This window comes from Ceratotherium simum, chromosome 35 (assembly GCF_057802395.1).
Source record: "Ceratotherium simum simum isolate JZ-2026a chromosome 35, ASM5780239v1, whole genome shotgun sequence".
In the NCBI taxonomy this organism is placed as follows: domain Eukaryota; kingdom Metazoa; phylum Chordata; class Mammalia; order Perissodactyla; family Rhinocerotidae; genus Ceratotherium; species Ceratotherium simum.
In genome coordinates this window covers 31,926,932-31,943,855 of record NC_141934.1, presented here as the reverse complement: position 1 = coordinate 31,943,855, position 16,924 = coordinate 31,926,932, and the positions used below count along the sequence as shown (strand labels likewise).

The following is a 16,924-nucleotide window of genomic DNA, read 5'->3' as shown; positions in this document are numbered from 1 at the left end:
TTTAACCAGAAGGACTCTGGGTTTGGGAACACCAGACAGCCGAGATTGGGATGCAGTAATAAAGATGAGATCATATGAAGTTCACATACTAATGGTGGGACCTCTAACCCCTTTCCTACAGTTAGCCACGGAACGTTGGCCACAAGGCTTATACCATGCTCCACCACAACCAACATACTTCCCTCCAGGCAAGAAATTAAAGGATTCCTCTCTGGGGAAACTGACCAGCCCAAGAGAACAGGCCTCAGTCATTAAGAATGCCTGATCCCCAACAGAACTGGGTCATGACTGGCCAGCCCACAGTGAGGGTACCATTTGACAAGTGCAGCCCACATACACTAAGCTTCAGAGAATGCCTGAGTGGCTGTGACTCTCCAACAATGCTGCACAATCAAGGATCAACAGACATTTGAGGAAATCTTGAAAGACAAAGATCCAAACAAACAAACAAGAAAACAAACAAACAAATGAACACTGAGAAAATAGAAACAGCATATGGGACAGAAGAAAATTCCAAAAAATATATAATTAAGATCCCAAGGGATATGGCATCTGTGAAACAAGGATGGGATACTACCAGGAAGGAGTGTTCTACGAGCGAGAAGGTGGGGCGGGGAGGGTTAATGTCAATGAGCAATAGGAGAGCAGAAAGAAATCAGCAGGAAGCGTGGCATATATTCATCATAGGGCCTCTCAGAACGCCAGAGGAACATCGTGGTCTAAAAGGCCCTTTTTCCTATGCCGCCAGGTAGCTAAGCAGTAGCACTGTACATTTTACCACAATTTTAAAAAAAGAAAAAAAATCTGAGGGCAGCCCTCTGGCCACACATTTTTTACAAAGAAACAACAATCGTTCTGAGAAAATCACCACTGAAAAAGCTACTTTAAATTTTATTGTGATCCTAATTCAATCCAAGGTGACAAGTGAAATCATCTCTACTGTGTGTTAAGTTTCTAGGGCAGCAACACCTGAAGACAGCTATTGCCTTTTTAAAACACAAGATTCTGACATTAATAGGTTTCTATTTCTCCATCATTTTAGAGCATCTTGAATCACATGATCTAGAGTCAAATAGAGTCCGGGCTGGGTTGTTTCTCCTCTCACCCTGGGCAGATGAGCGTTTCCCCCGGACCTGTGTCAGCAGTGCGTCTGACATTCTCTCCAGGCCATCTTCACTTCCCCAGAGAGGCCAGGTAGGCATACCAGAACAGAGCCACCACGTTGGCAAAAAGCACCCGGAACTGCCAAAGAACACAGACAGGCCGTGTAAGTGTAAGGCCCTGACCGCACTTATCAGGCACTGGCCCCCCGGACAGAGTTCATTCGTTGGGCGGTGCGCCCACCCACTATTGTATTTACTGAGCCTTTACTGTGTACAAGCACTGTGCTCGGCCCCCAGCAGAGAAGGGTGAGGAGGACAAACAGCTGCTGCCTGATGTTTACAGGCGAGGAGGTAAAACAGTAACTGTCCCTTACCTTCCTCTACTGAGCACGTTAGCTCCTGGCTTAGCCTCTCACCCCAGGGCCCGCGGTTGTGCGGGTGGCTTTACCCAGACCTTCCCTGACACGCCCATGCCCTGCTCTTCACTCTAACGTGTCACTGTCCCATTACCATGCTTCAATGATCTGACAGACGTACCCCCACCTGACATGACCTTTAGTCAGTTACTGAGTCTCCGCGGCACATAAGCTCCGCGAAAGTAGCAGTCTGGTCTATCTCGTTAATCACTGTATTCCCAGTGTCCAGAGCAGTGGGGCATACAGTAGGTGCTCAATAAATATTTGTTGACTAAATTCCACTGTCCCTTAAGCACTCACCTGCAACCGCCTAAAATGGAAACTCGGACTACAACCTTGCAGCTGTCCCTAAACCACTCACAAGAGTTCCGTTTTTCAGCCTCTCCCCATCCTCAGCCATTCCTCACGTTGTTATTCCTTCTCTGTGTATCTCAGAATCCACGCCCCATAGCGGTAGTTCCCTGACCTTCCTGTCCCTCAGTTGCGCTCCCTGGAAAAACCTCGTTCATCCCTGCCGTCTCACCTCCCCCAAGCCCAGGCCCATGCAGGAGGGTCTCCAGTCAGCTCCCTCTCCCGTTCATCACAAATTTACCCTTCCTTTACGCCCCTCAAAATACCCATCCCTCAGCCTCTCCCCTCAGTCCAGCCTGATCTGCCCTCTGTCCTCCCAGAGGAAAGAGAAGGGGTGAACGGGAAGTCCCCAGTAAACAGTCATCTCCCCTCTCTTGTCATAGGGAAGAAGGGCCCTCTGTCTAAAGCGCCTCTCTGCCTATCCCAATCCCATCCCTCCCGTCCTTAGGGTGAGCATGTGCGCATCTGCATTGTGCATATAACACAGCTTCAAAGCCTTCTCCCCTGGCCCTCTTCTTCTTTTTTTTGTGAGGAAGATCAGCCCTGAGCTAACATCCATGCCAATCCTCCTCTTTTTGCCGAGGAAGACAGGCACTGAGCTAACATCTATTGCCAGTCCTCCTCCTTTTTTTCCCTTTTTCTCCCCAAAGCCCCAGTAGATAGTTGTATGTCATAGTTGCACATCTTTCTAGTGCTGTATGTGGGACGCCGCCTCAGCATGGCTGGACAAGCGGTGTGTCTGTGCGCCCGGGATCCGAACTCGGGCTGCCAGTAGCGGAGCGCGCGCACTTAACTGCTAAGCCACGGGGCCGGCCCCTCCCCTGGCCCTCTTCTAACTGTCCTTTGTCCCCACCTCTTCACAAACTTCTTGAGAGAATTTTCTAGACTTGCAATTTCTTTTCTACTTCCCCACCCACTCCTCAATTCACAGCAATCTGGCTTCCAGCCCCATCCCACCACTGAAATTGCTCTGGGGAAGGTCATTGATAAGGGTCATCCTTAAAGCCAATGGAAACTGATTTTCATTTTGCTTTAACTCCCTGCAACATCTGCTGCAGTGTCTGTTGTGCCTTCTCCTGGCTTCCTGCTCCTTCCTGGTGTGTGTGTGTGTGTGTGTGTGTGTGTGTCTACAAAGCTGGCACCTCCTGCCCTCTTCCCATCCTTCCAATATAGCTGTTTCCCAAGGGGTTGTGCCCAGGTCTCTTTCTCTCCTCTCTCTCAGGCAGGGGTGGAACCAGCCTTTATGAGCTAGTCTCAAGCAGGTTACTTAGATGGTGTGCAGAAAAGGGTTAACGTGCAGGCCAGAGGCTGCTGTCCTAGGAGAGGCCGGGTAGTGTTGCCATCTTCCCCAGCTGATAAGAATGGCTCCCTGTGCCTAGACTGCTTGCAAAGACAAAGTGGTTTACGTTGAACACCTGCTCTCCGGGGAGTCTGGAATCTCCCGGGAGTCTGGAATTTGGGTATGTGCCAGGCAGAGCTGCCTCCGTGACCAGCCCCCAATAAACACCCTGGTCGCTGGGTCTCCAATGGGCTTCCCTGGGCAGTAACATGGACCACGTGTTGCTGCATTTTGTTGGTGGGTGAGAGCTTGCTCTGTGTGACCCTCATGGAGGGAGGGCGCACAGGAAGCCTGCGCGGGATTCCTAGGATCCAGTTGTACATCCCTGCTGCATGGCTGTAACAAATCTCGGCAGTGAGCCCTTCTAGCAAATCTCCAACCCTGGGAGTGGTCTTGGGCGCCCGACACAGATGGGCCGTGCAGGGTGTGTAAAGGTTGGACAATGGTGGGGCCGGGCCACAGACGGGAGCGCCGGCCTCCCTCGCTGGCGTGGCGCGCGGTCCTCATCGGTGCAGCCGCCTGGCCGGCCAGCTGCGCCCGCTCTGCAGGGGGCCCGGCGGCTGCTTCCTGCTCAGACCCTCCCGGCTCCCACTGTCCTGGTCCCTCCACCTCCTGGCCGGCCGCCGCCGATGCCCCCGGAGGGAGCGCCCATCACTCACAGCCCCGCAGGGCGCGTTCTCTTGGCACTTCGTTCCGGGGCCGCCCCGCCCCTCGGGGCCCCTCCCACCCGCCGCTCAGGTGCGCCTCTGACGTCACTGCAGGTGAGGCCGCCCCTGGGCAGCTGCGCGGGCAGTGGGAACGCTTCGTCACCAGAGACCCCGAGCGCTGTCCCTGGACGGGGGGCTTTTGTAAACGTTTGCGGGATCCATGGATGAAGCGTGGGCACCGCTTGGGAGACCCGCTCCGAATCCAGAACTGTTAAGGATTCCGGACGGCGAGGAAAGCCCCAGAAGGAGTGCCGAACGTGGGGCGACACCGAGATTCGAGAAAACCAGATTGTTGCAAGAAAAAAAAGGCTGGTGGGAAATGGTCTTTGGTGGAGGGTGAAGCCCCTCTGGCTCTGCGCGGTGCCGGCCGGCCTCACCTGCAAAGGGACATAGTTGATGTTTATAAACTGCACCGGGGTCCACACTCGCCAGTTCATCCGCAGCGCCGGCCAAAATCCACTCCTCATCTTGGCAGCGAAGGCGGCCGTGTCCCTCCCCTGGAGAAGAGGGAGATGCAGACGGTGAGCGGTCCCCACTGCGGTGGGTCGGAAATTGGGGCACCAGGGTCTGCAGGGCCCCAAACCCTAGCACACTGGTTTTTTAAACTGTAGGGTTTTGGGGCCGCCCCGTGGCTTAGCGGCTAGGTGCCAGCGGGCGGCTACTGGCGGCCACGGTTGGGCCCTGGGGCGGATCCCGGCGTGCACTGACGCACGGCTTCTCCGGCCATGCTGAGGCCGCGTCCCACATACAGCAACTAGAAGGATGTGCAACTATGACATACAACTATCTACTGGGGCTTTGGGGAGAAAAAAGGAGGAGGATTGGCAATAGATGTTAGCTCAGAGCCAGTCTTCCTCAGCAAAAAGAGGAGGATTAGCACGGATGTTAGCTCAGGGCTGATCTTCCTCACAAAAAGAGGAGGGTTGGCAATGGGTGTTAGCTCAGGGCTAATCTTCCTCAACAAAAACAAAATTCCGGGAATTGTCCAATAAACAGTAATCAGACAACTTACTATTTAAGTGGAAAACACCAAGACAGAAGTATATCTCCCACTATAAATAAAAATAAAACCAGAAGAATACTAGAGGAAAGTATAGAATATTATCTTTGAGTTTATCAAAATGTACAAAATAAAATTATTAGAAGAAGAAAGTATAGGAGAATGTTTCCAGTATCTTCCTTTAAGGAAGACCACAAAAGAAAAGAATGCTAGATTTGAATACATGAATTTTTTAAACTCCAGAATAGACAAAGACACTATAAAAAACTTTATTTATATAACTTAAAATTTTTAACTTTATACAAATGTTCTAACTTTATATGAAGTTAAAAGACAAACACCTAAAAAATGGAAAAAATATCTGCAACTTGTATTTGGCAAAGGATTGATAGCCTTAATATATAAAAATATACAAATCAGTAATAGAAAAGCAAGGACACTAATAGAATATAAGCAAAGTTCATGGAAGAAATGCAGGTAAGCATATAACAAGGTGATCAACCTCAAATAAAGATATGTAAATTAAAATATTTTCCACCTATGAGATTGCAAACTCCTTAAAAGAAAAGTACAATCAGGGTGGTGAAGGGTGTGGGGGGACAGCCTGACACAGGGGAAAAAGCCAGGAGGGAAAAGCTGGAGTCACAAGGCCAGTGTCTGAATCCCGACTCAAGGACACGAAAGCCAGTTACTTCCCGAGTGGGCCTCAGCTCCCTTAGCTGTCAAGTGGGGTTGACGTGGGGCTCACATGACACGAAGCGCTGGACGCAGAGCTTGGAACAAGGCAAGTGTCAATAAAGGTCAGCTGTTGCTGTTATGCTGCACCACTGCATGGAGGACACACAAGGACAGCCTTTTGGGACACAGTTCTAGGAATTAACCAAACAGGAATACTTACACAAAAGGGACAGGCAGATGGTGGAATGCTGTGCAGTCTGTAACACACGATGTCTCTGATCAAAAAATGCTAGAAGCAGAAGCATCTGTAGTGTGTGTGGAATAGTGTGGTCCCACACATATCATTTATGTGTTGGGTACTCTATGCACTTTGGTAACATTTGACATAACATACAGGGTTTTTGTTTTTTAATGAAAATATATTCCCTTCATATTTGGAAGGAAAAAAAGAAGAAAACACTGTGGTACCCTCATTTCTAATGTGGGCACCCTTTACTTCCTCCTACCTCAGATTTCCTAAGGACTTCCAAACATTTCTTAGTTTACTATTAGGGACTTATTAGCAATCACAGTTAAGTTTAAACATCTTTCCTACCTCCCCCCAGGGTCACTTTAGACAACAAGGGGTGTTCTCAGTAACAAGAACTCGAGATGCTGTTTCAAAATAAAACCTGAGTGAGAATCGTTTACCAGGGCCAGCCCCGTGGCTTAGCGGTTGAGTGCGTGCGCTCCGCTGCTGGCGGCCCGGGGTTCAGATCCCGGGCGCGCACCGACGCACCGCTTCTCTGGCCATGCTGAGGCCGCGTCCCACATACAGCAACTAGAAGGATGTGCAGCTATGACATACAACTAGCTACTGGGGCTTTGGGAGAAAAATAAATAAATAAAATTATAAAAAAAAAAAAAAAAGAATCATTTACCTGCTGTGATTGGTTGAAACAAATTACTTACAGGGCAGAACGTGACACATCTCAGGCACACAGCGGACAGAGAGGAGATGGTGAGCGCTTGAAGGTGCCAGTGAACTGAGAAGGGACTTAGGTTGGACACATTAGGATAACAGATGTGCCCGGTGATTACACGTGAACACACCTTTCATGTGGTGGGTTCTGATGTTAAGTTTATGCTGCTAAGTTAACCTCTTCAAAGCACTTACAATGTCTAGGCACTGATTTAGCACAGGCTTCTGTGACATCATTAGGGGTCTGAAACTTCTGTACCATGGATCTCTTTGGCAGTCTGATGAAGCCTACGGATGCCCTTCTCAGAATCGTGTTTTGTAATGTATAAAATAAAATATATAGGACTACAAAGGACCCAATTATACTGAAATACAGTTATCAAAATATTCAGAAAACAATTTTATGATAGACTAGCATATGTGCATATTTATTAACATTCAGTGACGAGACCTGACAGCAGGTGCAAGGAATGAACTTATGTGTGATATCAAAATATCTGTGATTTCTACTGCGGACCAACAGGTATTGTTAATACGCTGTGGTTGGCTTCCGACATTCATAAAAGAAAATGCGAAACTTTGAGTGTAGCAAAAAGCTCACAGACCCTCTGAATTCCACCCACGATGCCAGATTAAGAATCCCTGTGCCAAATGAAGAGCTGTCGTACTACAGCAGAGACCAACCTCCAGGAAGTTCATGATGAAGAAGAACAACAACAGGAAGGCCGGTGCAAAGAGGAGGCGGTCCAGGAGGAGCCTCTTGACCCCTGCCAAGGGGACCTCGGAAGGGATCCAGTGCTCCAGGAAGAGGTAGAAGAAGTGACTCAGTGGCCCTGTGAAGAAGAACCTGTGGCACCGTGGTGGCGGGTGAGCTGGACTGCCCCTCTCTGGACGTGCCCTTCTGGGGTCCAGCTTCACCCCCAAACCCCAGGTCCTAAAGCCTGCCTCCCTGTAGTCCCTCAGCACTGACCACAAAGGTCTGTGTGATCCTTCTAGAAAATATGCTTTCTTCGAATCTACTTCAAGCATTCTTTCCTGCCTCTCACAGACCAGACTTGTTCCTGTCTTGGATCCCCCTAATCTTCACGTGGCCCACTCCTTCTCAACCCTGTCAGCCTGGAGAGTTCTTTCCTGATTGCCCTGCATGATGAACCCACCGCTGTCCCAGCCACTCTCCGTTCCAGGCCCTGTTCATTTTCTTCATAGCATTTATCACTACATGTCACAATCTCCTTGGTTTAGTTACACAGTGCTTTCTCTTCGCCCCTAGAAGGTAAACGCCACAAGACAGGATCATGCCTGTCTGTTCAGTGCCCAGAACAGGGCCTGGCTCAGAGATGGTGCTTGGTAATAAATAACTGGAAGCATCACTGGTGTTAGAACTTTTCATCAAACCCTCTTGGGTAATTAGCAAGAGCAAAACCTAGTGAGCACACTGGCTTGTGTGTATTGCCACTGTTCTTCCAAAGTGTAAAGTGCTTGGGAGAGAACTGAACCCAGCCACTACATCTATTGGGACAACAGACCCACAGCTCCATAAAATCCAGCAATGACAGATGGACAGAGCCCAAGGGTCTTCCAACCTGACAATGAAAGTCTTTAAACAAGTGGTTCTCAGTTGTCTTTTCCCACCCTGCCACAGAAGGTGAAGTGGCCTAGAGCCGGAGTTCACAGTGGGAGGAGAAGGGAAGTCTTGAGGATGGAAACTGTGATGGGATAAAGCCTCCCAGGTGATTCGGGTATACTCAACCCTGCCCCCCCATCGGGGGGATTACAACTAAATATATTGCAGAAAAAGCTGCAATGACTAAAGTTAGCATGCTCACAGATACAAAAATGATATTTGTAAATTTTGAACTGAAAAAAAATCACTCTTGTTGCAAAAGATTTCAAAATAATCCATCTATACAAACACTGTTGTTGGCCAGAGAACTCAGGGTGGACTTAATTGGTAAAACTCCTGAATCTCTGTGCTACTGCAATTCAAAAAGTCGTTCAGGGGCCAGCCTGGTGGCGCAAGCAGTTAAGTGCGCACGCTCCGCTGCGGTGGCCCGGGGTTTGCAGGTTTGGATCCCGGGCGCGCACTAACGCACTGCTTGGCAAGCCATGCTGTGGTGGCATCCCATATAAAGTAGAGGAAGATGGGCATGGATGTTAGCCCAGGGCCAATCCTCCTCAGCAAAAAAAAAAAAAAAAAAAAGGATTGGCAGATGTTAGCACAGGGCTGATCTCACAAAAAAAAAAAAAGTGGTTCAGAAACTGGACATTTTTCAGGATACCTAAGTATTTCTTTTCTGGATGTTTTTGATATGAAAATAACAACAGAAACTGACCACATTTGAGTCTGTTTTCCTCTTTCAGGGTCTTTGAGTCTTGAAGTCTGACTTCAGGGTCAGGTGAGTTATCTGCCCTCAGGTCTCTCAGCCCAATTAAGACAGCCTCCTCAACCCATGCAATTCAAAATAAGGACCACATAAAAACTATAAAATAAGTGGTTAATGTTATCCACCGTTCTGATTTTTCCCATGATTACTTCAAAGCTTTTTAAAAATTATTTTTCCAAATTAGATTATTTCAGAAACTTGCTCTTGATACCCTAGCTTTGTAGCACTTAGTCTGCTACTGGGTAAACCAGCCCCTTTATGGAACTCACCCATAAATGGCATATCTGAGAGGCCCACTGACATCTAGCTTTTGAGAGCAGTTTTCTTTTTTCTGCTGCTTCTCAGACATCTGGGCCAGCAAGTTCCCAAGTGCTGACAAAATGCCACTGTGGACAGAGAGGTAATCAGAAAACAGGAGCAACTGCAGGAGGGCATCTGTTCCTGAGATTATGCTGGGGAGGGGTGGAGAGGAGTCCTTATTACAGCAGCCACAGTGTAAGGCTTCTACATAAAAACGTAGACACAGTGGAACTTACACACACACACACAAAAACACAGGAGTACAGTAAGCTTTCCAATTAGTGGATTGTATCAATGTCAATATCCTGATTGTGATATTATACTATAATTTTGCAAAAGGTTACCATGTGGGAGGGGGGAGTGTGTGGTTATAAAAAGGCAACAGGAAGTATCCTTATGATGAAACTTTTCTGTATTTTGACTGTAGTGGTGGATACATAAACCTATACATGTGATAAAACTGCACAGAACTAAACATAGGCACACACTCGAGTACAAGCAAAGCTGAGTATGAAGTCTTAATATGATCTGTGACTGTATCCATGCCAGTGTTCTGGTTGTGATATGTACTACAATTTTGTTTGTACAAAATGTTTCCAATGGGGGAAACTGGGCAAAGTGTATGAGGGATCTCCCTGTAAAATTTCAATAAAACGGTGGAGACAGTCGCTCCAAGGGTTGGTCTATAGTTGCCTTCTGAGAAGCTCTCTGAGCTATAAAATCCAAACTTCTTAGTATGGACGATAAGGACCTTCTTGATCTGATCCTTGGCTACTTCTTTCTCATTTCTCCCTTTCTCACTCTTCATTTTCTCCAGGGACACAGACCTTCTTTCTACTCCTCCATCAATAGCTTGCTCCTCCCTCCAGACCTTTGCACCTGCTGTGCCCTCTGTCCGGAGAGCTTTTGCTTCCCTTCTTTGCATGGCCTATCCCCTCTCTTCATCTAGGTTTCTGTTCAGATGTCACCTCCTCAGATAAAACTTCCCTGACCACTTTACCTGTGTTACATATTTATCTGCTTTTTGTCTGGCTCTTCACTAGAACGCCAGCTGCATGAGGGAAAGGACCTTACCTATCTTAATCACTGCCGATGCCCAGCACGCAAGAAGCACGCTGTACATATTTACAAAAGACTGAACTAGTAAAAAGGGACAAACTCATGAAATTAATTAAAGTAATGAAGGGGGAGATGTCTCATAAAAAGTTTAGTGCTCCAAATCAAAGGGTGGAGTTACCCAGCAGTACCGAGAGCGCTTTCAGTTTTCTCCCAAATGCAAGGCTGCCGCAGAAGGCAAACCTGCACACCTCCCACCCTGCCCAGGCCTCCTGTGCGCTCCTCAAGGCATCTACCTCAACGCCATCCTAACTCTCAGAACAAGCGCAGGCACAGACAAGCTGTGCGAGAAGCTGGGCCCCATCTGTCTCGGGACGCTCCCTCCAGGGCAGCGGGACCAAAGGCGCAGAGGTCTGCAGGCAGTCCTCCGTGCACTCCTTTAGTCGGGCTCCCTGGAGTTCACATTTCAGAGCGCCTGAGTTACTCTTCGGAACCGAAGACACAAAACCGCATATGCTGAGCTTTCTGGTTAATTTAAGGTCTTTGGAGGGTCATTCAGAGGCACGGGGATTCTTGCCTTTCACACTCAAACCCCCGTGGAAGAGGCACCTATGTAGCGGGGTCACCGGGGCCGTCCGGGCTCCGGGCCGCCCCCGCCCGGTCCCGTCCCCCCGCGCCGACCTGGTGGCCGCCTTGGTGAGCACCGGGTAGAGCCGCAGGAGGCGCAGGTACTGGGCGAGCGCCCGCCGCGGGAGCGCCCCGAGCCCGGGCTCGGCCTGCAGCCTCGACGCCGCCGGCGCCATCACCTCCCGCTCGCCGCGCGCCCGGGTGCCGGCCCCGCCTCAGCCCGCCGGGAGCGGGGCGCGGGGCGCCGGGCGGGGACGGCCTGACATTTCCCGCCCCGCCGCGGTCCGCAGCGCCGCCCGCAGACCCCGCCGTGCGGGGCGCGCGCCTCCGCACACTTTTCCCGGAGTCCCTAACGGGCCACCTCCCCTCGGGCGCCGGCGGCGATTGGAGCTCCGCGCGCCTGCGCACACCTCGTCTAATTTCCCCGACGGGCCACCTCCCCTCGGGCGCCGGCGGCGATTGGAGCTCGGTGGGGCGGGGCGCAACGAGCATCCTGATTGGGCGGCGGGGCGCTTCCGCTCTCTCGCGAGAGTTGGTGGGAGCGCGCCAAATTTTTCCGCAGAAGTGGCGGCGGCGAGATGGTTCTGAGGAACAGCGGACGGCGGCGCGCCGAGCCGGGCGCGGACGGCGAGGCGAGCCGGTGAGCGGGCGGGCGGGCGCTGGCCCTCCCCTTCTGCGGAGGTTCTGGGCTCGCAGCCGAGGGGTCCCCCTGAGGCCAGGCAGGAAGCCCGTGTGCGCCGGGCCCGAACGGCGGTCGGCGGCGGCCGCAGGCGCTCCTCCTCAGCCGCGCGGGCTCCGCTGAGGGACGCGCCCGGCGCCGTGGCCTCCGCGCGGGCTCGCTCCGCGCCTCGCCCGCCGCGGGGTCTGCGCGTCTCGGCTGCCCCTTCGGGCGGGCGGAACGGCCGTGCGGCCGGTGGTCAGCGGTGTCCCGGCGCCGCGTCCTGGCCCCGTCCCCGGGGCGCTCTCGCGGCGCCACGTCGGCCCCTGTTCCGCAGCCGTGTTCACACGGGCGGAGCCAGGGGGCGGCGGGGGCCCCCGGGGGGAGGGGGCTCCTCGGGGCCGGAGCAGCGCGTCCGCGTGGTTTCCTCGCGCGCCGGCGCGCGGAGCCGCCACTGACGCTCCGCTCTGAACGCAGTCTTCAGAGCGGCTGAGAGACGTGGAGGACGGCGGTCGTGACGGGAGCGGTAGTTCCTGTGGCAGACGCTGTCTGTCCGCGTCCCTCAGTCCTCACGGGGCGCCTGCGAGGCGGGTGCCGTTACCCGCGTCTCGTGCTTGCGCGGGCCTCAGGGGTGGAGTGTTGCCCGAGCTGGTGGTCGCCGCGCCGGCGCCGTCCTCAGTACCGTCCCCACAGCAGGCGAGGCCGCGGTAGTGGGGAGCCGTCGTCGCTGTCAACTTCCCTGTCTGCCCTGGTCCCACGCGACACGTGGACTACCTCGTTGAATTCTCTCGGCAGGCCTGGGAGGCAAGCGTGCCCCTGCGGCAGCGGTCGAGGGCGTGGGCTGGGGGATGTGCCTCCGTTTCTGCCGCGAAACGGCGTGCTGCCAGTCCCCCTCGGGGCTGTCGTGAGAATTGATGGGGAGCGCGCAGAGCGCTTGGACAGCGTCGGTCATGTAGAAGGGCGGTAAACGGTAGTTACCATCTTTGTGACTACTAGCTCCGTTTTTCAGATTTTGTACTATCACGGGAGAAAAAGTGAGATGTGCCACTCAGAGAAAACAGTTTTGGGAGGAGATATGATCCGAGTGAGCGGGTTTCTTATCTGCTTAATCAGCGCATTTGATGCGAGGATGGAACGCAGGGTATGTGGAGGAATGTAGTGCAGAGGGCTGCAGGCCCTGGAGTAATGTTCCATGGGCAGCCCTGCATTCAGTCCTGACTTTCGTGAGATCTGGACCTCAGACTGAATTTATGTGTGTTCTCTAGCAAGGCCTGGAATCCAGTTTTCCTGTGTTTTTGATTTAAAGTGAATCCAGGTATTTTAGAGAGTAAACAGTCATACAGTATGGTGGTGTGTTGGTTTCCAATTGCTACTGTTAACAAATTACCACCTAGTGGCTTAAACAATGCAAATTTATTCTCTTACATTTCTAAGGTCAGAAGTCCTAAAAATCAAGATGTCGTCAGGATGGGGCCGGCCCTGTGGCTTGGTGGTTAAGTGCGCGCGCTGCGATGCTGGTGGCCCGGGTTCGGATCCCGGGTGCGCATCGAGGCACCACTTCTCCGTTCATCCTGAGGCCGAGTCCCGCATACAGCAACTAGAAGGATGTGCAGCTACGACATACAACTATCCACTGGGGCTTTGGGGGGAATAAATAAAAAAAAAAAAAGGTGTCGTCAGGGTTTCATTCATTCTGAAGGCTCTAGGGGAGAATCTGTTTCCTCACCTTCTGTAGCTTCTAGGGGCCACGTTGGCCCCCTGCATTCCTGGTCTTGTGGCTCCTTCCTCCGTCTTCAAAACCAACAGGGTCACACCTCCAGTCTCTGTCTCTCTCTGATTCTGGCCCTCCTGTCTCCCTCTTATAAGGACCCTGGTGATTGCATTGGGCCTACCTAGATAATCCCCATCTCAAAATCTTTGATGTAATCACGTCTGCAAAGTGCCTTTTGCCGTGTAAGGTAACACAAGTTCCCAGGATAAGTACGTAGACATCTTTGAGGGGGCCATTATTCTGCCTACAACAGGTGTTAGAATCTTTTGTGAAAAGTAAGGATCCTAATCTTGAAATAGGTCATTCTGTTCTCCGAGTGGAGGTGACCCAAGGAATATGTTCAGGCGAAGGAAGAGTGTTTCTTAAGAAACAATTCTCTATCCACTTCTGTTGATGAATTAACAATGGGTGAAATATGTTGTGGTAATTAAGGACATGAATTCTGCACAAACTTGGTTCAAACCTTTTTTTTAATTCTCTTTGATCTCTGTTTTGTATATTTAGCTTATTTAGACTGCTTCCTTTTTTTACCCCTCTTATAAACAAATCTGTGATGAACATCTACATAAAAGAAATTATTTCCCGTACATCAGTTTCCTTGGCATAAATTCTTAGAAGTGGAATTGCAAGGTCAAATGATAGGGCAGGGCTGGCCCCGTGGCTTAGTGGTTAAGTGCACCGCTTCTCTGGCCATGCTGAGGCCACGTCCCACATACAGCAACTAGAAGGATGTGCAACTATGACATACAACTATCTACTGGGGCTTTGGGGAAAAAGGGGAAAAAAAGGAGGAGGATTGGCAATAGATGTTAACTCAGAGCTGGTCTTCCTCAGCAAAAAGAGGAGGATTAACATGGATGTTAGCTCAGGGCTGATCTTCCTCACAAAAAAAAAAAAATGATAGGGCAATATTTTGAAAACACTCACCTTGTGGAGAAATCTAATAGTGGTCAGAGATGGAATGGTCATATAATTTCATCAAGAATTGTGGTATCCTAAGAACCTGGAAACATTTAGCAAGGAGCTGGAATCAGATCCTGGGAAGTGAGAGGCGATGGAAGGGAAGGAATGAATGTCTATTCCTGTTGGGAGGGAATGTCTTTGAGACCTGGATTACTGTGAAACAACCCACATTGCCCTGTTCTTTGGAAGAACACTTTTAGGGAGAGCAGTCTAGCAAGAATGAGAACTAGTGTATCTACATATGCCTGTTTGAGGATGCAGAGTGGTGGGAATCTGGTCGATTCTGCACAGGAAATAGATATTTACCATCTCCACTCACCACCTCCACTTGCTTGTGTTTAAATTATTTATTTATTTATTGTTTTTCCCCCAAAGCCCCAGTAGGTAGTTGTATGTCATAGCTGCACATCCTTCTAGTTGCTGTATGTGGGATACGGCCTCAGCATGGCCGGAGAAGCGGTGCATCGGTGCGCGCCTGGGATCCAAACCCGGGCCGCCAGCAGCGGAGCGCGCGCACTTAACTGCTAAGCCACCGGGCCGGCCCTCCACTTGCTTGTGTTTAGAGCATCACTCTAAACACGTGCATATTTTCTCTGCTCATTGCTTTACAAAGTAACTCATTTATTTACATTAAGACAAAAAGACATGGGATATTGATTCTTAGCTATACATTTTTGAGGAGTGGAGAATATACTTGGCTTAACAAATAAATAGACCTTCTTGCCAAAAATATACAGGTTCAGAATCTCAGAACTGTGGTTTAAAGAAGAAACTAACAATTTTTTTTTTTTTAAGTGGGAATGCTAGTAAACGGAAGGATTGTTCTCTTTCGAACATGGATAAACTGTAATTATTCTGGTTTATCTAGATGAAATCACACCTCCGGAGTTAAAGATTGTGAACCATTTGGGATGAACCTAAGCTCTAGAATCCTAACAGGTTTAGATAGTTCTGGTGGTGGAAAGTCTTCATCAAGTACTTATTTTAAGGTTTATGATAAAATCCGTGTGAAGAGTTGTTACAAGATCCTAGCCAGAGAGGCTTGGGAAGTTTGAGGCAGATGTACTGGTACTATAGAGCTGAGAAGTGAGTTTCCTTGTCAGTTAAGATAGTTCCTCTCACACAGAGCAATATTATATCCCCATTTTTATCCATACGTGGTTGTACTGACATCTAAACCCAGGCATCCCGGAAGATATATCATGTTTTTAAGGTATAGTTTATTCTGCTGCAACAGGTGTTTCCCTAACCCCAGTTAGCTCATATGCAATTGATAAACAGGAGAATGATGTCAGTAAAATGTGGCGATTACATTGGTTCATTTGCAGTTTTCCCTAGGCAAGGGGATCGGAATAGAGGGGTAGAATTACAATCTTCATTAGGAAAGGAAAAAGCTCTTAGCTGGAGTGTTGCACAGTTATGTGCCCTGTTGGCTCTATTTGAAGAAAATTTCATATGAAGCAAACTTCATATGAGCGCTTGCACCAGGGCCTCCCTCCCCAGTGAGGTGTACCTCAGCTTTGCACAAATCTCAGATGGCAGGCTGCACTTTTCTCTGTGCTCAGCAGTCATAAACCAGCATCTCGGCTCTCTTGTTTTTGTGCGTTTAAAACAAACATCTCTGTAAAAATATGGTTAATGACTTTGCTGTATAGAAATTAAAGCCATCTTTCAATGTCTATAAACTAGGTAAAGGAGAAAATGGCTTAGCTTGGATCACTGCCCTCTCTAAACGCTCATACACTGAGGCTGAACCATGCAGCCCAATACATTGCAAACATTCTTGTTTCACTTTCCTACTGACTCATGTGAAATGCACCTTCCCAGATGTGCTGTGGCCACCTCAGGGGTTGTGCCAGTACTGTGCGTCATTTACATGGGACTAGCACAGAGTAGTACCCAAAGCATTCAGTAAATATTTTTCCAACTCAAATTACATGACTGAAAACACAGATGAATTGAATAGTTCATTGAACTGATTTGTTTCAAATAACTGTCATTACAAAATTTTACCTTGTAGACAACTAAAAGTGGATATGCCTTTATATTTGTATTGATCTTTTTTTTTCCTTTTTTTCTTTTGGTGAGGAAGATTAGTCCTGAGCTAACGTCCGATGCCAATCCTCCTCTTTTTGCTGAGGAAGATTGGCCCTAGGCTAACATCCATGCCCATCTTCATGTACTTTATATGGGATGCCGCCACAGCATGGCTTGACAAGCGATGCGTCTGTGCGCACCCGGGATCCGAACCTGGGAACCCCGGGCCGCCGAAGCAGAGCGCACGCACTTAACCGCTGCACTACCGGGCCGGCCCCTGTATTGATCTTTAATAAATATCACACATACTATTTATTGAGCACCCACTGTATACAGAGAACCCTATCTGCACATCATATGCATCATGTGATTTAATCATTAGTGCTCGGTTTTGGCAGAACTAGAATCCCATCCAACTTAGTCATCAATATTCTTGCTCTTTTATGCATTGTACTGTGCTGCCAACTTTGCAGTTTTCAAAGGGCGTTTACATTTGTTGTCTATTATAATATGCATAAAAATCTTGTATGGTAGGTGTTGTTAATTCCATTTTAGCAAGAAACTAATAAATTT

At 49.6% G+C, this 16,924-nt stretch overlaps 2 protein-coding genes across 6 annotated transcripts in view; one reads left to right on the top strand and one right to left on the bottom strand.

Moving 5' to 3' along the window:
* Positions 1-872: 872 nt before the first annotated feature.
* PXMP2 (peroxisomal membrane protein 2) lies at positions 873-11,098 on the bottom strand. The gene is made up of 5 exons (XM_004430086.3): positions 10,977-11,098; positions 9,209-9,325; positions 7,240-7,402; positions 4,294-4,413; positions 873-1,242 (listed from the first exon to the last, which is right to left on the bottom strand). Exons 1-5 carry the CDS (start codon positions 11,096-11,098, stop codon positions 1,174-1,176), a joined length of 591 nt encoding a protein of 196 aa, XP_004430143.3. The 3' UTR covers positions 873-1,173.
* Positions 11,099-11,465: 367 nt separating this feature from the next.
* Positions 11,466-16,924, top strand: part of POLE (DNA polymerase epsilon, catalytic subunit) — a 64,303-nt gene continuing 58,844 nt past the window's right edge. For 4 of the 5 annotated variants that reach the window (XR_015549838.1, XR_015549837.1, XM_087423525.1 and 1 more), the window contains exon 1: positions 11,466-11,562. Coding sequence is in view for 3 of the 5 variants with exons in the window: in XM_087423525.1 (XP_087279651.1) it covers positions 11,501-11,562 (62 nt within the window). In the remaining 2 variants the exon portion in view is untranslated. The remainder of the gene's footprint in view (positions 11,563-16,924) is intronic. The other variant, XM_087423527.1, reaches the window with a different exon arrangement.